Below are 24,951 nucleotides of genomic sequence, written 5' to 3'. Positions count from 1 at the left end.
TACTTTATTAATGATTATATGTTATTACTTTATCAAGATTTCAACAATTTATATCATTATTATTTTTTCTTAATGTCTTATTTTTTCGCGCTATTTTTACTGTTAGAGGCTGAATTTATAATGTATTTTTGTAATGATGCGAATTTATTTTTCTCAAATGCGAGATTGATTACTTTGGCTATTGAAATAAAGATTTTGACATTTGCCAACTACTCTTATTTACACTAATAAGACAAAATATTCATTTTATGTGTGTAAGTTACTCAGTTAATTAAATAATAGTGCACAATAGTTTTGTGTGTAAAATTAATAACGAGTATCAACAACGAATAAAATTAAATACGATTTCCGAATAGAACAATGTGAAAAAATTATCCTTTTTTATATATTTGCAGATATCTGTTTGAGTAACATCTAAAACGCCATTATTTAAATAATGTATGGTGATTATCAGATAAATTATTCAGAGAGAGAGAGAGAGAGAGTCATGATTAGACAAAGTGCTATGAAACTTATTTTCAGTAAACTCAAATAATTTTACTGGATTTGCCTGAAAAAAAAATCCCATATTCTAAAAGAAGACCTGATTCTAAGTTATGTCATAAGCTATTATGATGACTCTATGCTCTGTTTGATTTAGCCTGATTTATCATTGTCAAAGACTTTTTATCTAATAACCGTTTACTGTTCAAATACCTCTTGAAAGTTAAATCATTAACTGACATATTTACGCTTATCATCCACATTGTATCATTTTGATCATTTTGATTTCATGTCATTTCGATGTGATGAGAAAAATAAACGTGAAATTGGTATTTTTATCTTTGATTGTGCAATGGTAGGAAGTGAATGTGTTCAATAAAAAAAACCAAAGAATAATATGCTACGTGTTTTGTGATATCCGGAGCAAAATAGGCCACGCAAGCACTGTGCATATTGCAAAAGTATATGAAAATAATGTTTTAAATGAAATATATGGAGGTAATGAACAGTATTCAAACTCAAAAGTCCATAAAAATACAAAATAGGAGCAGAGCAAAGACGGACCTCCAAACATCAGAGGTGGGATCAGGTGCCATGGAGGAGTAGGCATCCCCTGCCGAGCGGTCACACCCGCCGTGTGCTCCTTGTCATGATAGGGAAATAACGGAAAAATCCGTCGACAATTCAGTGTGTAAATAATGGCCTAACAATTAGAATGAAAAACGTCAGTCAGCATTTGACTCAATGATAAATTGTATTTGCTGACAAGGTCATTGTATCGACCATATAACTTACGAAATGATGACTTCAAACGGGACAGCTGAAATTAAATGTAAATCATACATGGTACCAGTTTTGATGCGCCAGATGCACATTTCGACAAATTATGTTTCCAAACTGATTCTCGTGCCAACAAGTTGGAAATCCAAAGTATTTAAATAAAAAGACTTTGAAGAGCTGAAAAAAGGTGCCAAAGACTGGAACAAATACCTCAAAGGATCAGAGCTATGCATGAGGGAGATAATCCTTAATTTTGAAATAAATTTCTCAATTTTACCATAGCAATTAAACATACTCGTATATCCGTATTTTTAAGCTAGAACCGACGTATTAGCTACTGGGCTGTAGAGACCCTTGGGGACTTACAGTCCACAAGCAGAGGCCTCGACCCAGGGGTCATAAATACCTTTTTAACTTTGACAAGTAAAGTGCTCAAGAAAATACGATAGGGAATCAGATATGAATTCAGAAATATACACGTTTGATCTGAGGTTTTCATTTCTTCATAATAACAGAAATATAATTCGAAATACTTATCTTATAAGGAAGCCGTGCACTTTAATCATTAAAATGTAAATTTGCTGCAAAATGTCGAGATAAGTGAGGGTTATTGTTAAGTTGCTTTTAAATTTAGACTTAAATGTAAACACTGGTGATGATATTCAAATAAATTAATAAATATCATTCCATATTCGTATTCTATATAATACAAGTATTAAAATTCATATATCTATCAGAAACAAAACCGATACAGCAAGGATATATAATTATGAATAAGATTCATTCCAAATTTCTACCACATTGCGTGAACATTTAACATTTTATAAATTGAAGTTAAATGTCAATTCCATTCCCGTACAATAATCATACTGCTTATGCGACCAGGTTCCCTTAGGGTAGCAGAATTTACATTGAATATTATTCTGTTAAATATTAAAATACATCTGTTGCATATCAATGAAGCTCCATTAAGGACACAAAATACGTTTTGGTCTATTTTTCTTCATAGAAAGGACATGGTATCAATTTGATACAAATTATAGCTTGAAGATGATAAATTTAAATGTGACAAAGTCAGTAACTATACTTCTTAAGAGGCCTTTTGACGGTAACTTGTCATAATCGAAATCAACTACTTTCCTCTCAATATTTTAAAGATATATGGCATCGTCAGGGCTTATAATGACATTGGATTCCTATGTCTTTTGTTCCCATCTCTTAATTCAACGATTCATATTTAATGGGATATCTTGTCATATTTGCAACATTTTCTGAGAATTTTATTAGGAAACCTTTCATATGTCAACCACACTCTAATGGTATCAAGATGAGTCAGAGTATATACAAGTAAACAAACTCTAGATCTCCCCTTTTTGTTAAAATGGAAAAGGCGGCTTCCTTACAATTGCGGAGTGTATTGTGACAAAACCCTTTTGTTTTGAAATGATAACATGCAAAGTAAAGAGTGTATTGATATCTTATAAAAACATGAATGCAGAGCATGAATTATACTTTCTAGGCAATAGATTGCTATGCGTTGTATTTTCCACATAATTCCACATCATTTCTTTTTGTTTTCCTCTCTTGGATCTGCTTAGCACTGTTCTCAAGTTCATCTAAGAAAATCAAAACTCTTTCCTTTGATTTAAATTGTCAATACATTTTATCAAGGGAATCAAACTGTGTATAACTTTCTTGATATCGAAGAAACAAGAATATTTAAATAACCGATATAAAATTTGTATGAACATTCTTACTTGAAAGACTGTTAAGTGAAACACTTTTTGTCAACTTTATAACATATAATGGTTTCCAGGGGTATAACTCTCAGGCAACAACAATTAAGCGGAACACTTAATGATTGGCATTAAAAATATACAATTGCTAAAATCCTGACAAAAGAAACCTTTAAAACTAATCCTTTTGCTACCACATTGCAGGAAAAAAGAACCTTGTTGAACTGCATGAATCAAGTTTATGACATGTTTAAACCTCTAGTGTATCCAGCTAACAAGTGACAAATCAATGTGAATAAAATATTCCCATTTTGATGTTTACCTCAATACAATCAATCTAGTAATTAGTCAGCCGTAATGATTTCCACTAGAATATGTATATATAATCATCCCTAGTGTGTTGCTTATGTCTTTTGTTCCAATAATTACTTTTTGTACTTTAGTACTTCAAAATTAAATAAAATTAAAAACTTTTATGTGGATATAAAGTAATTGATGTGAAGAAGCACGTTGTTGTTAATTACGTGTCATTATGACGGATGATTACAATATACTTCAAAGAGTTAATCATGCTACATGCACGAAATAATATTTTTCCCTGATATCCTTGGCAAAATAAGAGAATATAATACTCTTTAATTTAGAACACTTGAAATTGAAAATCATTACAAACTATTGTCGTAACCCTGCTATTAATTAAAAGGAGAACAAAACCCCAAAGGGTAAATCCAGAAATTAAATGAAGCATTAAGTTTTTGTTTTGTTTTTTGTTTTTTTCAAAACAAGTCACAACCGTAAAACTCAGAACATGAGCAACAGGAATAAATATTAAATTGGTTAATTGTTCATCGTAAAAATACACTTCGTGGTTAAAATCGCTACAAAACAACACGCTTCAAAATTAAATCAATTCTAATTAGAAATATAGCACGCTATTGATTTGCCAAGTAAACATACTCAAAATGTTTTGAGAACTAATGAGATTGAGGAGAGATTAAAGAGACAATATCTGCGAGAAGTACCATAATGTCAGTACAGCTCTAGAGCACAATAACCACTATTTAATTTCAAACGCTGGATCTTACTCTGGCATCGGGATATTGTTCTAAAGTTTTATGTACTTTGAAATATTAATGTGATCAAGTGTAATCCATACTAAGAACTGTCGTCTGCTGATTTGTTTGCTTAATTTCTGGGAGATATCATGTACGTGTTCCTCGCAGAAATTGGAATGCTTCTCCTGGTTTTCTTTGAGCATGGGATTTCTGTGCCAAACACAATAGGCAAGTTGATATTTGACTTTTACGGCTTATTCTTGGAATCTTCGATGTATAAGCGTAGAATATAATGATGCTCTGTAGAATCAAGTGATCTATTGATTTTTCCTTTGAATGAGATTACATTTGTCATGAAATAGTCAACATATTATCCAGAATACTGACGAATTAGTTTTAATGTAAATATCACACTTTGCTTTGATAAATTCATTAGAAAATTGCATTGCAGACTGGTATATCATTTATGTTAGATTAAAAAAAAATACTTTTAATATTTTACTTGCTCTTCAAAAAAGAATAACCTGGTTGTTAATAGTAGTCATTGAAATTAATACTTCTCTGCTGATAAAAAAAAGAGAGTCCAACCAGACTGTTTTTGCCTCAATTCATACTGTTTACAGAGACCTACAGAATTCTACCCTATGGCTAATATTCTTTTACTTGTACATTTTTGGATCAAAATAGATTTTTAAAAAATGGTGAAAAAGAGCAGCAAAGGTTCACTCTTTGCATAAAAATGAACTGTTATATTTTTAAATCAACTGTCACTCAAATTTCAAACGTTTTCATGCAGAGGCAACAACTTGCATTTTAACTTACAATAACCATTCTGTTTAGCATCCCAGTACATGATAGTGTGCTATGTAGTTAAATCGATTAAAAACATCAAGAAAACAGACAGCAATAATTTTAGAATATCAATGTGGTAAAAAATAGAAATAAATATCAAATAATATTTTTGTTATAAAATTGGCAAGGATATCATTATGTTCATTCTAAATGTGCCATATTGATCATTTTTAGAGAGATTAAAGGCACCGTAAAATGCAATAGAATATCTTTCTTTGCCTAGAATACCAACATACAGATATTTATCTTAAATACAGAATAAAAAAGAAGGGATCACACCTCATTCTTGATTGCATGTTGAAGTTTTCTATGCATTTTGACTGTGTCAGAGCAATTTCAGCAAAATCAGATTGATTTGGTTGTGACCCCCAGAAAAGAGAACCCGTCTAAGTGAGCAGTGTATGGTGTTGATCTGACATATACATTTAATAGAAAGGTTATTGCAATTATACAATAGAAGTTGTTACTAAATTTGTGTATGCAAATAAGTTCTTGCCAGAAAATCATTTCAAATTTGCATCTCTGCCAAAGAAAACAAATGTTACTAAATTAGAATAAGAAGGACACGTACCGTTTAATGCCAGTCTTTTTTTTAAGCGAAGACACGAGTTAAGTTACTTTGAAATTCAGTGACTCCACCGCTGTATCATTGGATCAGAAAACACGTTATTTTCACTGCAAAGGCGTGGGTAAAAACAGGATGTAATTAATTTGCAATCACTATCTCTGACCTGAATTAATTTTTTCCGGGTAAATAAATATTTCTTTTGCAGATAAATCAACTATGAATTTGGAATTTGTTTTCATAAACATCAATCACTTTTCAGTTGTGAAACAGATATTTTCTCTGAAATTTTGTTTCGATTAAAACGGCATTGAAAAATTCTATACAATAGGTTGTCTATTAGAAGTTGGCCTCTTACTTAACTTTATTAAATCAATATAATCTTTGATGATAATATAATTAAATAATTTTTTTGCTCCAACAAATGTTTATTTCAAGATATGTATTTTCAACAGCTTATGATTGATGATTGATTTTTTTTTTTTTTAGCAATTTATGCTAGAGAAAAATAATCCATTTTTGTTATGAATATCAATATTTACCTTACCTCATTAATACTAAAAACATCTTCTTTTTTTTAGGTATAATCAATAGCGGATGTTCCCACCAGCAGATGGACAATGACAGTTTGAGGTCTTCCACACTAGAACTGAACAACAGCACTATAAACATAATATGGGCTCAAGCAGATTTCTCAGAAATGTACCAAGTTCTTCAAAAAGGTGAACAAATGCTGACGAATAAATAAAAAAAAAACGGATAAAGTATTTAACAATTGCTAAGCATTCATAAATATAAAAATCCAATTCTGTATCTTATATAGAAAAAGGTCAAAAACTATGACAAAGACACTGTTCCTTTTCTCCCCTTCACATTTGCCATGTGAAAGGAATGTTGCTTTCCTCATCGAGAGACCATTTTAATCATTGCGCTATAACGCAGAAGGCTAAAATCATGCAAGAACAATATTTCATTTAACCTACAATGTAACTTTTATTAAACTGATTTGAATATTGATAAGGGTACAATTTTAAATGCATCATTCATCAATATGAAAATTTACAGGTATCAAAACTTTTAATCCCGTGTATTTGGTTTAGAAAAAGCGAAAGGCCAAAATTGTTTGTTGAGCCGTTCCTAGGATAAAGTTTGTACGGTATGCAGTTCTTTTGATTATGCATACGGAAATAACCAATCTTTTTTAAACTTTTTTGAGCAATGTGCAACTTCAAACCTTCATCGGTATATTTGACTTCTCTGTATGAGTAAAAAAAAATTCTCGAATGGAACGAAACACATCAACCATTCAATTAATCAATCAATAATTTAATTCTTATCGTAACACGTAATATTATTGGACAAAAAATTTACTATATATTGTATAAATTGGGTTGCCTACGTCACAATGATTTGCGACAAAAACGTATCGATCCACCTGACGTTAAATTCAAATTTTGTACAATTTGAAGTCATTTTTTATGGGCAATCATCTCTTTTCTAACACTAAATGAATGAAAATTTAATTATAAGGAATGAATTTAATAGCTACCCAATTTATACGGTATAAAGTGGGTTGGAACAGTTTATGTTTTTTTTTACAAACCGCTTCGCGGTTTATAAAGCGTTTTGACTGGTTATTAAATTTATTGTAAATTCTATTAAATTCTGTTAAATTCATTCCTTAAATCAATGAATCAGTCAAATTCACAATGAGTTTAGAGAAGGAATGGCGAACATCACTCTTAATTGTCTGTAAACTGCCTCAACCCACTTTAAACCGTATAAATTGAGTAGCTATTAAATTCATTCCTTAAATCAATGAACCAGTCAAATCGATTCTGGTTAGAGTACTGAAAATTTCTTAAAGTTGTACATTTTACATATTAGGTACTTGCTAATAATTCTTTTTTTAAAGTTCGTTTTTACTACAGGTAGTATGGTTTTTGTTAACAAGAATATTTCATGTTTTAGTCACAGAATTGAAAAAGAACAGCGCCGATCTTGTTTATGTCAATTCAACCAATCATCGAATCATATTGACAATTTCATACTTGAACACCACGCCCACTCTGCACCTAAATGACGTAGACCAAGAGAGTGTGGAAGACCTCGTGGCGCCAGACAAGTATTCCTATTGCCACGAAGTGAAACCAGCGCTACACAGTGGACAAACAGAAGCATGTTTATCAATTAAATTTGGAGAAAACTATTTTGATGAAGAAACCATAACAGTTATGGTTGCTCGAATTTTGACGCATCTGCATTGGAAATCCATGATAACATTTTTTGAAAATGCGACTGGTAATCAAAATAAAGCTATGAATTTCATGCGTATTAGAGTGTAAATGTTGACTTTATTAATTTTGATAAGACAATGACTTTGTTGCATTCAAAAGTTTTTGGGTATATCTAGTCTCAAAACGTTTAAGGTATTGAGATGAAGGTAAAATTAAATATCTTATCTCTAATTTCAGCACACAATGTAGGTAGAATCCTGAACAGAGTAAATGAGATCGGTCTGAATCACAGGACATATAATGTTGACAGTTTAAGGAACGCAGAGGAAATTCGGAGCGTACTTGATTTAATTCACAATGAGTTTACAGAAGGAATGGCGAACATCACTCTTGTCTGTAATTTGAACTGTACTCGTCGTATACTGAATGAGGTAATAAATTATTAATTTGATGAAGTGTTTATGCTGAATGATCCATCTAACATATTGTCAGTTAATGATACCAGAGATAAAGACATAAAGAAATGATCATGAACCTGAAATTTCATTTCGTGCCAAATGTTGAATCAACATGTTGGCTATCGTATACATGTTACAACTTAAAAAAAAGCATGTAATTATCTTTATTTACACATATATGGTGATCTCCTTAGTGATGAGCCTTGAACTAAAAATGTAGTGTATATCTAAATTATGAATGAAGTCAGTAACCTCTTATTTCCCCAGTGTTACAACTATCAATCAATATACTGGGTTTTGAAACATAAATGAGAGAAAATTTTAAAATCAATCTGATCTTGAACAATTAAATTGGTTAAGATGATAGTGCACAAAAATCAAATAATAAAAAAAAGTTTGATAACACATGATGTAAAGGGTTTGTATATCAAGGATCCGATAATAAAACCTTATGTTTGATTTGTTGTAAGTAATAATGGAAATGTACTCTTCCTTTTCACAACAGATACTATGCAAAAAATGCGTCTAAGTATTAAAAATTAATAATGCCTCATAATTTGTACAAACACACTTGTATTTTTTCATTCGTACAAAGAAAAAAAATGGCAGTCATGCAGTGTCAATTTTAATTTTTTTTTCTTCATGTTTTACTTGCAAACGTGTTTATTTTAAAGGCAAATAAGTATGATACTCTGCCAGTTAATTTTCGACGCACGGCACTTCGAGATCACACTTTTTGGTTTGTGATTACGGAGCTTCCAAATGATTTGACTGACCTAACGAATGCTTCAAGCGTGCTTGACAATGTATGTGTGTTAAATCTCAACGTCACTTCTTCAGAAACCGTAATGGTAAGTTTTGAGCATATTTTCCCAGTAATTTAACTAAATATACATGTAGATTTCAAACACTATCTTGTTAGAGATGAGTGTTAACTATGGTGCTAACAAAAATCTGTCCAATGAAAGACCTCATCAATTCAGTTTTGATTACTAGTCAAAACAGAAAACTGGCGGGTTAGGCCGGTCAACAGGGAATGCTTAATTCTCTAAGACAGCTGATCCGAACTCTGTTGTTTCCCAGGGGTTCGTTTTTTTCTGCTGTTTTGTATTTTAACAGGATTTATGAGATTGATTGCTTTTCGTTATCTTCACTCTTTTTCATGGTTAGAAGGAGAATCTGCAGAAGAAGAATGAATTTTTGAAGATCTTGATACTCGGGTTCTAAAGTTTGTTGAATATATATTGATTTTAGATCTTAATGAAAGCGTTCCGTAAATTTCAAGGTTGTTACAGTCTTCAGGTTAATGAATGTCTAAATCAAATATTGATAATTGAAGCCCATCGTATACTTCAGCACTTTAATGACATCAGATCTATTGCTTATTAATCAAATTGTATAGTGTGATCAAAAACGAAGCAGTAATACAACTACGCAGTACAATTAAGGTGCGCAATGGAAATAGTGGTGTTTTTTGTGATAAAAAATACATTCTTTATCAGAATGGCGATTTTTTACTGCTTTACTATTATCGGAAAAATGTAATATGCTTAAGATCGGAGAAGATTTTTTTAATTTAGTCCTATATTCGGCATTTAAGACAATTGAACACTGAGTTTCTTTATCGTTCTAATGCCTACTGTGACAAGTGACCTCGGTTTTTAAGGTCTCATCCGAAAGACCAGTGACTTTCACTACTAGTGCCGGGCGCTCGGTGAAGGAACAGTCACTATCTATGTATGAGGCGGCAAGGCGAACGAGAATCGAACCTTGGCCGCCCGGTCATGAAGCAAGTGCCCTACCGCTAGGTTACTGTGATCGGTAAAAATAGTACAGTTTAGTGGAAGAAGCTTTGCAATGATATTTTTATTCCTCAAAATTTCACAATTAATTCTCTGCCCCAGAAAATTTATGTTTACAAACACAGTGTAATCCTAGCAATTCAGAGTATTTCAATGTTTTGATGAGAAGAAAAAGATAAAACAATCAACCACTTTTTTGAACGACTTTTAGGATGCCAATGGATTCATTGATAAGCAGACAATGTTTCATCAACTCGAGAACATGACCGAGCTTGTAAAAATAACTGGTTCTACCAACGCAGTATTGGCACTAAAAGTAAGTTTTTTTTTTCATTCATTTTATTTGATAGACCTCATCGTCTTTCCAAACTTAGAAAAATAAATGTTATAGAAGAGTTTGAATAGCGCTAAGCCCAATGTATGGAGTTTCTAACACTACTTCTAGGTCATGATTTTCTTCATTTTAGAACTACAGCCAGAGTATATTTAGTCCGAAATCTTGCCGAACATATCCGGTATCAACACTGATGTGGAAGGAATATGCAGGAAACGGCACGCCAGTACTGGTTAGAGAATTTGAAAACGTTGGAGAAGTAGAAATCAATGGGAAATTGAGTTTTCATTCAAAAATTTTTCCGAACGTCGACTTTGGATTCAACATGCGAAATTTGCTTGTTACAACGACATGGGTAATGTTTTTAGTATTCTGTATGATTTCATTAAAAAAGTGTTCATATTATTTGATTTATTTGCTACGGAAGCGTATTATTGCCATTTTGACACTTTTTATTTTTTAATTTCTACACATTAATGTGTAAAATTTACACTTTAATGTGAAAAATTTACACTTCAATCTTACACTTTAATGTGTAAATTTTACACTTTAATCTGTAAAATTTACACTTTAATCTGTAAATTTTACACTTTAATCTGTAAATTTTACACTTTAATCTGTAAAATTTACACTTTATTCTGTAAAATTTACACTTTAATCTGTAAATTTTACACTTTAATCTGTAAAGTTTACACAATAATCTGTAAAATTTACACTTTAATGTGTAAAATCTATTATCATGATGTAAAATATAACAGTTAAAATTACGGTCATTTTAGAACGTAACAATAAAGGAAACATCATTGAATCAAAGGATATTAATTTCTATGCTGTTCCAAAATTAATATAAACTCATATACTTTAATTATTTATGCATGTTTATACTTTAATAATTAATATTTTAATTGTTTATTTAAAAATTCTCAATTTAATAAGTAATTCAATTGTGCCCGTAATACATGTAGAATGTAATTTGATTAATACTATCAATAATTGAACTTCTGAGCGCATCAAATGAATTTGCGTTTAATGATATCAATATTATATTTATTGAGAAGATATAAATGTGTTTGATTTGCTCTTCACATCCACTAAATTCATAATTCTCTTAAATATTCTATGAAAGTTTCATATTAGTCATACATTAAGATGAATGAAGTTGCAAAATTGATTATGTAAATTAGACAGATAAAAAGTGTAAATTTTACAGACTAAAGTGTAAAATTTACACATTAAAGTGTAAAATTTACAGATTAAACTGTACATTTTACAGATTAAAGTGTAAATTTTACACATTAAAGTGTAAAATTTACACATTAAAGTGTAAAATTAACAGATTAATGTGTAAAATTTACAGATCAAAGTGTAAATTTTACACATTAAAGTGTAAATTTTACACATTTAACTGTAAAATTTACAGATTAAAATGTGGAAAATGAAAAATAAAAAAGTGTCCAAGTGGCACTAATACGCTTCCGTAAATTGCCTACGTGTTTCAATAGACGTTCCAGATCCGCATTTGGGATCCCGCAGGTGCGCATCCCAAATACAAATATTGTTTTATATATTTCTTTCGCTAATAACGGAGAAACTAAAAGGTATATAGTTTACGTACAGAAGATTCCAATAGCAGAATTTGTTTAAGATCACAATAGCAAAAATTTACCTATATCATCTGATTCAAGCAAAATAAAAAAAAAATCACAACAGTATTGTTATGCTAAAATATCATTTAAATCATCTTTTTACTCTATAGTGGCCGCCATTTACAGAAAGAATCCAAAAAGAAGGCAAAACCGTGGACTATGTAGGTTTTTGTGCTGATTTGTTAGATGAACTTGCCAATGAATTAAATTTTACGTATGTATATTATTCATTTTTATGCATATGTCACAAAGATTTTCTGGAAAATTATGCTTATAGTAATCTATCATTCATTGTTTACTTTTGAGGCTTGCTCATTTATCGGACGTTTATCTAATATAGATAATACCAATAAAATAAAGATTCTGCACCATTTTATTAAGAGAAAGAAGTAGATGGCGTAAAGAAAGCACAAATCTTCGTAAAACTGCATTTTCTTTGTATTATATTTAGATTACATCGGATCAAAAAATTAAGTATAAAAAACCCGAAAAATTCGATTGATTGAATCTACTGACCTGTTGTAGAGTCAAGTACAATTGTTTTTGTACAAAAACTGGAAACATGATTTCAATATAGAAACAATTTCCTATTTTAAATACTTACGTGAAATATATGGAGATAACGATCAGTATTCAAGCTCAGAAGTCTATTCAAACAATACAAATTAGGAGCAGAGCAAACACAGACCTCTAAAACATCAGAGGTGGGATCATGGAGGAGTCAGCATCCCCTGCCGACGGCCACATCCTCCTTGTGCTCCTTGTCATAATCTAGAAATAACGGGAAAATGTAAGAATTCTCCCGCAGATGTAACTGTCATTTCTTCTTTGCTCCATAGTAGATCTCTCATTTAAAATCATTTTCAAATGTTTTGATTTTTTTGCGGACAAACGAACACCGGAAAAGACAAACAGGCAGAACTTTGTTTTCAAAAAGACAGGTGAATGTAAAAAAAAATTGATCGTCATTCAGCTTAATTTTTACTTTTGACATGCATGCATTCAGTACATGTAAATGTCGATAATCATAAATGTTCTGTTTTTAGAGATGTTAACTTGTCAAAAGAACCCCTTTTCCATCTTGACGAGTATATTTAATTACCGGGGTATCAGATTTATAGTAACAGAAATCAATTTAAAGGAGAGTTGAAAATATGCAATATTTTTACCGAGTGCCATCATTAAATAGTGATAAGTATACATGTATACGTAAACAGTGAAAATTAAGACAACAATTGTGCAATCCATTTCAGTGTGAATTCCGATCATGTTCTTTTCTCCATTCCCATTTGCGTGATCGGGAGGTCGTGAGTTCGAATCTCGGCGCGACAGACCTAAGTCGATAAAAAATAGGTAGCAACTGTTCCTTCGCCATGCGCTCGGCACTTTGAAGTGAAAGTTGCGGGTCCTTCGGATGAGACCTTAAAAACCGAGGCCCCGTGTCACGGCAGGCGTTGGCACGATAAAGATCCCTCACTGCTCAAAGGCCCTGAGTGCCGAGTAAAGGTCAAAATTTGAAGCCCTTCACCGGTATATGGTGACGTCTCTATATGAGTGAAAAATTCTCGAATGGGACGTAAAACAATATACAATCAATCAATCATTCCCATTTGACTACATGTATTTCCTATTCTCCATGTGTGTTACTCTATTCCAACACTTTGTCTATTCCAATACATTTGTCTCCCATGCATTTTGAACTAGACAGGTTTCTCTGTATATACTGTTTACATTCAGGTACACCTACACTGAACCTCCAGATAACGAATTCGGACGAATCTATCCGAACAGAACGTGGAGTGGAATGATTGGTCAGCTTGAAAGAAGAGTAAGTCAAAAAAGGATCAATACCCGTACAAGTGTAATTAAAAGTACGAGTATTCCTTTTATAGGAATGATCGGCATAGGATGATAAAGCCAGCATTATGAAATTCTTGGAATAAGTTTTTAGACATTTCTTTTCATTTTAATTGACTTGGAAAAATATTTTTTCAAAGAGTATAGATCTTTATATATTTAATTTCACATTATTTCTCAAATGAGTATGGCGTATAAAGAATAGAGCTATAAAAATGCTTTTCTTTACGTACCAAATTTAAATTGAAGAACAAACATATTTTAGCTGGTCAATATTGTTATATAGAGTAGTACATTGTATGACAGCTTTATGTCTTGCCTTTAAAAAATATTTTGTAACTGGAAAGACGTAATGTTGACATTTTTGTGGAATGGGATGAGAGACATGAAATCAAATGGGCTTAACCTTTGTAGAGAAAAATAACTCTTCGGATAAATTAACTATCAAACTTAATTATAAAATTGCAAGGAAATAGACTTTAGTCAATTTTGTAAAATTTTCTTATGAACAGGATAAGTAGTTATGTTCAGAAATATTCCTAGCAAAGTCAGGGCGAAGAAAATAGCTTAAACAACCTTGTACATAATTTGCAGAACGAATGTTTCCCGCTATACTCCAAACGAATTGTGAGCCGTTTGCAAAAAACAATCGATATATTCTATAATTAGAGATAGCGTCATGATTAAATGTTATGTGATAGCTATGAGATGTGATGTGTCAATCCCTTTTTTTTTAAATATTCAATACGGTAAAATTCAAAATTCATCTGTCGCCCGCGTTTCGCAGTGGATAGAGCGTTCGTTCTAGAGTCGCGGAGTAAGGAGTTGATCCTTACGTCGCGGGTTCGAATCCCACTGTGAGACGTTGAGACCGGTCCTTCGGATGAGACCATATAAACCGAGGTCCCGTGTCGCAGTAGATGCTGGCACGAAAAAGATCCCTCACTTCTCAATGGCCGTGAGTGCCGAGTATGGGTCAAAATTTGTAGCTCTCCACCGGCAAGTGGTAACGTCTCCATATGAGTGAAAAATTCTCGAGAGGGACGTTAAACAGTAAACAAACAAGCCAGCAAATCAAAATACATCTAAACTGAAATCGATGAGATTTGAAACTTCTTTAAAATGCTGAAAATGCTGAAAGTCCACAATGCCATAAATAGACAGAATAGGATAAGTCGCACTTTCTTAATTCGATTTGACTTGAATATTTTTGTTGCTATCCGAAACACTAATGAACGAATAAACTTCACCCCTTAGGGGACGTGTACTTCCAAATGAAATTCTTACTCAAGTAAAGAAAAATATAAATTTATTCACCATGTAACTGTATAAACGTTTGCGTTTCAAGGTAAATCCACAGAAATAATCCCCATTTGTACTTAACATGTTATGTCAGATTTAGATGATGCTGTCAGTGCATAGTAAAAAAGTAATTTGTGCAAGTAGTTATTTGTACGTAGATACTTAAATTTACCGGATGCCTCATATGGAATCAACTGTGATTGGCCGAAGCCGACCACAAAAACAATTATGTAACTGTGTAGGCGATGCATGGTTAAGGTACAACTCATCTTAAGTAGTACTACTTCATTTATTTACAGTGCTTTGACCTTGGACAGATAACACACAGATATATGATAAAGCATACAATTGATAACAACTTGTATCATTTTTTTTTTTGAAATAACGTGTATGTAGAAAAATAAAGATCTTTAAAATATCTTAGTGTCTTACACAATGAACAATGTAATAATCACCATGACAGTCAGTATTGTTCCGTTCAATTGTCGTTTTGTCGACAATTTCTTAATCAAAATAAATAAATTCGAAATTCTTCTATAAATAACTATTTTAAATTAAAGTTTTAAAGTCACAGGTTTAATCATAGCACATGTAAATCCAAGTTGTGGCCAAGATTGCATTATAGTAAATTGAAGTTTTTAAAGTGAAAAAGGTAGTTATTCAATGTTTTCAAAGTTATCTCCATTATTAACTACAGATTTCGTAATATCAGAGTATTTTGTTGTAGTTAATTTTAGTTTGCCATGGTTAGCTCTTATTAACTATAGTATTTTTGATAAGATTGTACGTGAACGCAATATGCTATTTTTCATCTCCTGTTTACTGCCTGTTTAAAGACCAAGGACAAGGCTCTTAAAAAATCGAGTCAACCATTGTCATGCAATGCATGTTAATCAGATATTCTATATCCAACCTAAAGCTTCATGTTTAATTTACTATCTGGGTGCAAAAGATCATAAAACGGGCACATTCAAATTTTGGAGTCCTTTTGTCAGAGATAAAGGTCAGGATTATTCATGTTATCATGCATTTGGTGATGAACTTCCTAATATAATTTTGTATAGAATTTATATATTTATTAAATAGTGTAGTTAGAACAAAATATCTATTGATTAGTGTCTCTTAAACAAAGGTCAAAACAAATGGTCAAATGTCAGGACTAATGATTAGTTTATTACATGTCAAAGGACTCATGATAAATTTATACATGTCAAAGGTCGAGACTAATGATAAGTTCATTACATGTCAAAGGTCAGGACTAATGATAAGTTTATTACATGTCAAAGGTCAGGACTAATGATAACTTTATTACATGTGAAAGGTCGGGACTGATGATAACTTTATTACATGTCAAAGGTCAGGACTAATTACAAGTTTATTAAATGTCAAAGGTCAGGACTAATGATAAGTTTATTACATGTCAAAGGTCAGGACTAATGATAAGTTTATTACATTTAAAGGTCGGGACTAATGATAAGTTTATTACATGTCAAAGGTCAGTACTAATGATAAATTATTACTTGTCAAAGGTCGGGACTAATGATCTGTTTATTACATGTCTATGCAATGATTCGATATAATTTTTTAACCCTTAGCATAAATGTGTTTTAAATTGAATATTCAGAGTTCATATTCACTACACAATAAAATAGTTTTGAAAGCAACTGAATGAAAAAAAAAAAACCAAAAAAATATTGCTTAAAGCACAGTTCTGAGCACTTTTACAATTTTTTAATTTTTTGAATTAGTTCTCTTGTTTTCACATTTTCAAGTGATTGTAATTTAGAAACAAAAACTCTTCCATTAGAATTAAAGTACACAAAATATGTTATTTTATAGTTGCCGAAACCATGAAAAGTTATTAATCAAGATATTGTTTAAAAAATACAAAAATGTTTCCATATATTTTACACAAGTTCTCAGTCATCTTTCTTGAAAAATTGCTTTTTACTCTCACGTTTTTAATATTTTTAGGAGGTAGATTTAATGGTTGCAGGAGCATCTATACAAGGTTCTAGGGAGAATGTTATGGATTTCACACATCCGTTTTATTACGACACAACCACGATTTTGATCAAACGACCAGATCCAGATGAAAACAAGATGTTTACTTTGGCAAAGCCTTTTAAAATAGAAGTAATTATATGCATATTCTTTGTACTTCCGGTGTCTGCATTCTTATTGTTTATTATTGAGAAGTTATCGCCGTATTACAAGATTCATGGTCCGGAGGGAAGGCAAAACTACCAGACCTCTTTTTGGTACATGTTTGGAGCTCTACTAACTCAAGGTTTGTTGGAATCCAATTCTTCAGATATATGTCATGAACAAGTATAATTTTTAAAGAAGTAAAAAAGAATGAAAATTTTAATACGTACTGGTATTAAGATACATTTAGTTGTCAATACAACAAACAGTTTCATTTTAAGGGTACTCAACGCAAACAAAAATTTGATGCCTGGAATGATATATATATTTTTGACTGATTTTGATTTGAAATGACGTAAATAACAAATCCCTAAAATATAAAGACATCGTAGGTTTTCTTTGGTACATGTACTTAGATACTAGACTTTGTGTCGCTCTCTATATAATTCTATACAAAATTTTGCACAACTTTTTCATCTTATGACAAAATCTTATAAAATTCCTGGTAATCATATTAATCAGGTTACCAATTTAAATATAAATCTATGAGAAATATGGCTGATTTCTGAAAAAAAAAGTTTGTTTGTGTTATTTATCCTTAATATAACATACACAGGAGGAGAGAGCCTGCCTAATTCACAGAGTGGTCGGACAATGATTACTTTTTTCTGGTTATTTTCCATCATCATGGTGGCAACGTACAGTGGAAATCTAATTGCTTTCCTAACAGTCACCATAGACAAACCTCCATTTAATTCCCTAGAAGAACTGGTTGAGCAAGATGAATATAAATGGGGAATTTTATCAGGAACATATTTTGTGACATGGTTCCAGGTATTCTTTCCATTCTTGCGTTAAAATTTTTAAATCTGAGTCATACTAGCTGTACATTTTATTTAAGGTAGACATATACTAAAGCCATCATCTATATATCCTCCATTCATTAGGTTTTCAATACAATTTTGCATTTTGTGCAATTAAAAAAAGATAAATTATACACTCAAAGATTGTTAAAATACAAAACTCTTGATATGGACAAGTAGCATTTTGAATGAACTGATATGTGTGATGAAATCTAAGGAAAAGAAACAGTAATCGAGCTCGGAAGTCCATGGGACTTTATGGATAGGGAGTAGAGCAAACAGGGACCTTTAAAATATCAGAGGTGGGTTACGGTGTCATGGATGAATAAACATCCCCTGTCGACAAGTCACACTCGCCGTGTGTTTCTTGTCATGATTTGGCAAACGGAAAAATCCGTAGAAAAATTCAGTGTTAAAATAATTGCCTAACAATTTGAATGAAAAATGACAGTCATTCGACTTAACGATTGATTGCATTTGTTAAAATTCCCATCATCCTTTTTACACATAGGCATTACAATAATAGCTCGTCAAGTTTTATAGTAAAAGCAAAGTCCAATTAGTCCTTTCACCATGACTGCAGTACTGTTCTTTCGCAGGACAAATTAATTAAGTTTGATGAAGTTTTAGTTTGCAGATAACAAAATGCCGTTTATGAACAATTGCTATACAGTCATATTAACCACACTTTATGAATTTGCCATACAAAGGAACAAACCGCAGTCATCGCGAGTCTTTTATGCAAGGATACCCACCTTCCTCCAATTTGGTATCAGCTCTTTTAACTTTAATATTTCTTTTGTCCTTAAATTGCAATTTTGGTCTAGAATGATGTTGAGGACAAAATTTATATTTGAATTTAAAATTACATCTCTTGTCACAGAGACAATACAAGATGCAAGACTTGTATATTTACCTTACCTATATTTTTTGTAACCCACCCATCCCCCTACTTGAAAAACCGGGTTGTAAAGTGATGGAGGGCCCGTCCGTCCATGGTCAATCCGTTACGCTTTGGGTTCCCCTCTCTTTTCCGCAACTCCACCTATTACACTGAATAAAATTTAATAAGACTTTCACATACGCAGGTGAGTTAAGGCTAGGTATAGTCATTTCTATGCAAATAATCTAATTAAAATGTCTAAGGACTATATTTATTATACAGAGAAAGTTAAAACATACTTGGTAGCCACGACATGAGATAGCCAGTACACATTATGACGTCATACTATAACGTCATTGTTCTTTACTACACAAGATTATAATGGATATCAACAAAAATGCTTCGGCGCAAGGACATGCTCTATTTTATTTAACTGAAACAAGGTATATTTAGAATCAAAATATTCCAAAGTTTTCTGGTATTGCTGCTCAAATACCAACAGCTTGTTGTATAATTTCTATTTGTAAAGTTTAAGTTGAATATGGGTATAAATATACAGTCCGGTATAATTTTCCTCAATTCCGATCAAATGAGAAAATGCCTAGGATTTGTGTAGCAGTTAAATTAATCTATAGAATATTTTTCTTAGCATTATACAATTTTTATGTAAAAATAAATAGGGTAATCCCTTGCGCCAAAGCTGTTTTGTTGATGTGTTTTATTACCTCCAGTAGGTAAGATCAGTGACGTCATTATATGACGTCATAATGTGTACTGGCTATAACATATCGTGGGTACTAAGTTTGCATAGGAAAATAAATCAACACTTTCTTTGAATAATAAATATACCTTTTATGATTTTTCACTAGCTCATTTGCATAGAAACGCCTATACCTAGCCTTACCTCACATGTATAATCTTTATAACATAATGTCATTGTTACCTCCTAGTTTTGATTAGACACACATCTGGGTTTTCCCACAGCAAAACATGAACACTGTCATTTACTCTTATAATATTGGAGATATCCATCTCTTACCCGCAACTCCTCTTATATCACTGTATAAAATTTAATGAGAATTTCACAATTTTTTTAATAATGTCATTGTGCAAATGTCATTGTGCAACTCAAATTTTACGTTTTGATCAGACACATATTAAAGGTTTTCCAATACATAGCAATACTTGGACACTGCCGTTTTTACTGTAATGTTGGTGTAACAATCTCTTATCCACAACCTCTTCTGTATCACGGAATAAAATTTAATTAGGCTTTTGCAGAAACTTTATTACGTAGTGTCATTGTGGCCCTAGTCTCCTGTTTACTTTAGATCAGACACATATTTGTTTTTTTACCATAGCAAACATGAATTTTGTCATAATAATCATATGGGAGCGGGGTTATCTCTTTGTGAGGTCATTGCTCACAGTTCCTCTAGTTAATGAAATATATGGAGATAACGAACAGTATTCAAGCTCAAAAGTCCATTAAACAATACAAAATAGGAGCAGAGCAAACACGGACCTCCAAACATCAGAGGTGGGATCAGGTGCCATGAAGGAGTGAGCATCCCCTGCCGACCGGTCACATCCGCCGTGTGCTCTTGTCATGATCGGGAAATAACGGAAAAATCCGTCGACAATTCAGTGTGTAAGTAATGGCCTAACAATTAGTATGAAAAACGTCAGTCAGCATTTGACTCAATGATAAATTGTATTTGCTGACAAGGTCATTGTATCGACCATAGAACTTACGAAATGATGACTTTAAACGAGACAGCTGATATTCTTGTTTCATCAACTTATTTGTCAATAATTTACCTCGTTTTAGAAATTGTACATACGTAGAGCATGCTCTTGCGTATCGAATCAACTGAGAGATATAAACTTGTTTAAAGAACTTCAGCAAGGGCTTTATTTCGAGTTAAATTCAGTCTTAAGTAAATTTCAAATGTAGTACATGTATAATGGAATACACTTTGATTGCAAATTAAAATCCTATATATATCCGATAAGGTTAAATTCTCACTTTTTAGCCAAAAAAATTCTTAAAAAGTGGGAGCAAATGCAAATATCAAATTTGCAGATAATATGAGATGGACCAACGAGAAAGAAAAAATTCTACATTTTACATGACTTTGAATGCAAGACAATACATCCATCTTGACAAGGTTACCACGGCAAATTGTTTGCAAGATGTCTAAAATTTTCTATTCAATTCTGCTAACATTTGAGGAAGGAGAAACTGATTCTAAACATGAGTAAATTAAAATGAGTCTAAAACTGATTACTGTAGATTCCTTATTTTACGTGAGTACTTAATATCGCGAAATAGCCCAAGGGCGTCAAATCGCGAGAACAATAATTCGCGAATGGGTCATTTATCTAGAGGATTTTCATACATTAAAGCACCATAAAAAATAAAAGCGAGTAATTTTATTTCGCGAGTGGTGCTTCTCGCGTACTTACGCGATAATTTATTCCTCGCGTACATATAGGAATCTACAGTATGGATTGAGCAGGGTTTGTCTGTGAACCTTTATCAGGGTGAATGGAGAATGCTGTGTTGCCAAAATCATTTCGAAAAGTTGAAAGTAATTATTAATCATTTGCAAATGAATTTTTCTACATGCAAATGTCTCATGAAATTGAATAAATTCTCATATTAGTTTGTATTTCTTAACATTTTTTAAATATGTTACGTTTATATTTGTTGTAGGAAACTCCTTTTGAAATTCTTCAAAAGGTATGGACTGGGATTAAAACATTCAATGAAACAGATCCAGATGTTTTACATCCTGATCCGAACGTTCATATTAATAAAATGTACAAAGAAAAGTATGTTTACATTGGTGATAAATCCTATATGGAGGTACGGAAGGCAAATAGATGTGAACTCGTGACGGCGACTGAAGAAATTCCGAATATGTCATACGGAGTTGGTCTTCCTAACAATTCTTTGTACACCAAAATGTTTTCTGATAAGTAAGAAATTAAGTACTTCTGAATGAATAAATGAATTTGAAAAGAATGTTATAACAAACAGTTGTATTTAAATAGAAGCGAAAATATTTTTAAAAATACATAATATAAAATTCTTTCAAAGAACACCTTCTTCAATATATACAGTAGTACAAATATATCCTAATACTTTTATTTTTTACGTTTCATACAATATTGCATATTCTTCTATTTAAACAGGATACTTTCCCTGCAAGAGGGTGGAATATTACAGACTTTCGAACAAAAACACTGGCCGTTGTATTTAAATAGAAGCGAAAATATTTTAAAAAATACATAATATAAAATTCTTTCAAAGAACACCTTCTTCAATATATACCGGTACAGTAGTACAAATATATCCTAATACTTTTATTTTTTACGTTTCATACAATATTGCATATTCTTCTATTTAAACAGGATACTTTCCCTGCAAGAGGGTGGAATATTACAGACTTTCAAACAAAAACACTGGCCCCGTGAAGAATTCTGTCATGGTTCTTTGGTGGCAGAAGCAAAAGAAATACGATTAATAGATGTTCAGGCAGCTTTTATCGTAGTTGGTGCTGGGCTAGCTCTCGGGACTATAGTGTTATTTTTGGAAAAAATTGTTAAACATTTATCACATAAATTTTGTGTGAAAAAAGACCACAATCCTTGTACGCATATAAGGACTGTTCCAACAATGGAGTTAGAACTGGTTGGACCTGATTTAAATGGAATATCTAGTGGAGTATATACAATTGATGAATGTGAGATAATTCCACATATTAATAATGGAGTGCATCAGACACACAGCTCAGATGGATACGGATAAGAAAATTAATTTGAAGTGCATAGTTAAATTTAATTTTTTTATTTCTGATTACGAAGAAAACTTTCTTGTTACCTAAATTATGAAAATATGTTTATGAAAACATTGCATAGTTAATCAACTTTAAAAAAATATATATATCTTAAAGTCAAATATTGCCATCAATATTTTCAATAACAGTTTATGTTAATTATAAGCATCCAAATTAACATAAAATGATTTTGATAAAAAGTGACGTTTCTCAGACAATTGTGTACTTTTGCTGTTGATCAAATATGATTAGATTAAATTATACGTATTAATACTGGATCAGGAGACTGCTTCCAAATTTTTCAATTATTAACTATTCTGTCTTGTCAGAAAATAAAGAGGCGCCAAAACATCAACACATGGTTTACGGCGGAATACACAAGGACAACATAACATACAAACGAACGTGATAGCACAAAGACAATTCCGGAATACTACATTCCTACTCCCTTAAGTTCATTTATGAAGATAAAATTTACTATATACTTGACTCAAGGAAAAAAAAACAGCTTAATACTGATCAATATTTAAATAATTTTCAAAATTCTAGCACATACTACATTTACACAGTTTGTTTAGCTTCAACCTAAATCATTCATAATGCATGTGATTTTTCACAAGATATGAATAGTTAAGACGATGACAAAGAATCGTTCCCCATAACCTACGCACAGCTTGTTTAAGGGTTACGTAGTCGTCCAGATATGCAGGTTTTTTAAGAAATGAGACGATCAATACGAGGGCTGTCTTCTGAGTTATTTCTCTACATATCCACTGTCCACTTGGAAAGCTTTTCGCAATAACTGCATCTCCTTTCATGAATGCTCGTCCTCTCGCATGTAAATCGTGATATTGCTTGAATTTTCTCTGACGGGTTCCTACTCGTTCTCGAATCTCTGGCTTGACGAATTCTAGCTTTGTCTGCAAATCCAGATTCATGAGTAATTCTGCTGGGGCAACACCTGACGTGGTCTGTGGCCTGGTTCGGTAGTTTGACAAAAACCTTTGCAATTTGGTCATCAGCGATCCAGAGCCTTTTTCCATTCTCTTCATCTCTTCCTTAAAAATTTTAATTGCAAGATCGGCCAAAGCATTGGAAGTTGGTTGGTGCGGTGAGGTCTTCACGTGATGAAAACCATTCTCTAATGTAAAAATGGCAAATTCGTGACTTGTGAAACAGGTCCCATTTTCTCCGACAAGTACATCAGGAATTCCATGCGTTGCAAATGCCTGTCTAAATTTTTTTTCAATTGTCAGCTCAGATGTAGAAGTAGATATTTTGTAGACCTAAATCCACTTGCTCTACACATCGATGATGGTCAAAAACATGGATCCCATAAAGGGTTCTGCATGATCTGCTTGTATTCTAAACCATGGAAGATCTGGCCATTCCCAGGGGTGTAACGGTGCCACTGCTGGCGAAGAGCTTTGCATCTGGCAATCTTCATATCTGAATACTTTCCTCTTAATGTCTTCATCTAGTCCCGGCCACCATAAGAAGCTCCTAGCTAGACTTTTCATTCGGATTATTCTAGGATGTCCCTCGTGTAATAGATCCAATAATTTTTCTCTTCTTAGTTCTGTAATCACCACAAAGAATACATTCTACATGTGTACTGAGTTCGTTTCGTCTGCTGAAGTAAAGATGAAATTTCTCATCACTTTTCTACTCTTTCCATCCATTCTGTTTGAAATAAATCACATGACAAAGGTGTGGATCCAACTGTGTCCATTTCTCACATTCTTCAGCGTGTACAGGTGTACCATTTAAGTGTTCGATGAGTAAAATGGTCTCACCTGCGAAGGGTACATCGACACACTCCTCGAGTGGTAGATGTCACATGCAGTCTAAAAATACCATTCTTCTTACCCTTCTTGTACAATATTTCATATTCATATCCTGCAAGGATTAACACCCATATCTGAATTCGAGCTGCGGTCATTGTTGTGAAAGCAGTTTAGAATAGTCCCTCTCGTGGTTTATGGTCTGTATATATGACAAATTTATGACCATAGAGATCGAGGTACTTTGGAAGTTTTTAATCTCCGAAAATAATTGCGAGTCCCTCTCTTTTCTAACTGAGAGTAGTTCTTTCAGCTAGAGCA

The 24,951-nt window shown here is 32.2% G+C and overlaps 1 protein-coding gene across 1 annotated transcript in view; it reads left to right on the top strand.

Moving 5' to 3' along the window:
* LOC133187104 (probable glutamate receptor) overlaps window positions 1–22,865 on the top strand; it is a 43,342-nt gene extending 20,477 nt beyond the window's left edge. Inside the window, exons 2-13 of the mRNA XM_061322464.1 lie at window positions 6,053–6,193; window positions 7,443–7,772; window positions 7,946–8,139; window positions 8,841–9,017; window positions 10,180–10,284; window positions 10,436–10,657; window positions 12,059–12,162; window positions 13,686–13,776; window positions 17,082–17,397; window positions 17,872–18,089; window positions 21,721–21,986; window positions 22,422–22,865. Of these exons, the coding sequence (XP_061178448.1) occupies window positions 6,085–6,193; window positions 7,443–7,772; window positions 7,946–8,139; window positions 8,841–9,017; window positions 10,180–10,284; window positions 10,436–10,657; window positions 12,059–12,162; window positions 13,686–13,776; window positions 17,082–17,397; window positions 17,872–18,089; window positions 21,721–21,986; window positions 22,422–22,818 (2,529 nt within the window). The 5' untranslated portion in view covers window positions 6,053–6,084 and the 3' untranslated portion in view covers window positions 22,819–22,865. The remainder of the gene's footprint in view (window positions 1–6,052; window positions 6,194–7,442; window positions 7,773–7,945; window positions 8,140–8,840; window positions 9,018–10,179; window positions 10,285–10,435; window positions 10,658–12,058; window positions 12,163–13,685; window positions 13,777–17,081; window positions 17,398–17,871; window positions 18,090–21,720; window positions 21,987–22,421) is intronic.
* The last annotated feature ends 2,086 nt before the right edge of the window (window positions 22,866–24,951 follow it).

This window comes from Saccostrea echinata, unplaced genomic scaffold (genome assembly GCF_033153115.1).
Source record: "Saccostrea echinata isolate AGI-Se365-2 ecotype Australia unplaced genomic scaffold, CSIRO_AGI_Sech_v1 ptg000014l, whole genome shotgun sequence".
Taxonomy (NCBI): Eukaryota; Metazoa; Mollusca; class Bivalvia; order Ostreida; family Ostreidae; genus Saccostrea; species Saccostrea echinata.
The sequence above is the reverse complement of the archived record's forward strand: the minus strand, read 5'-3'. Positions and strand labels throughout refer to the sequence as shown.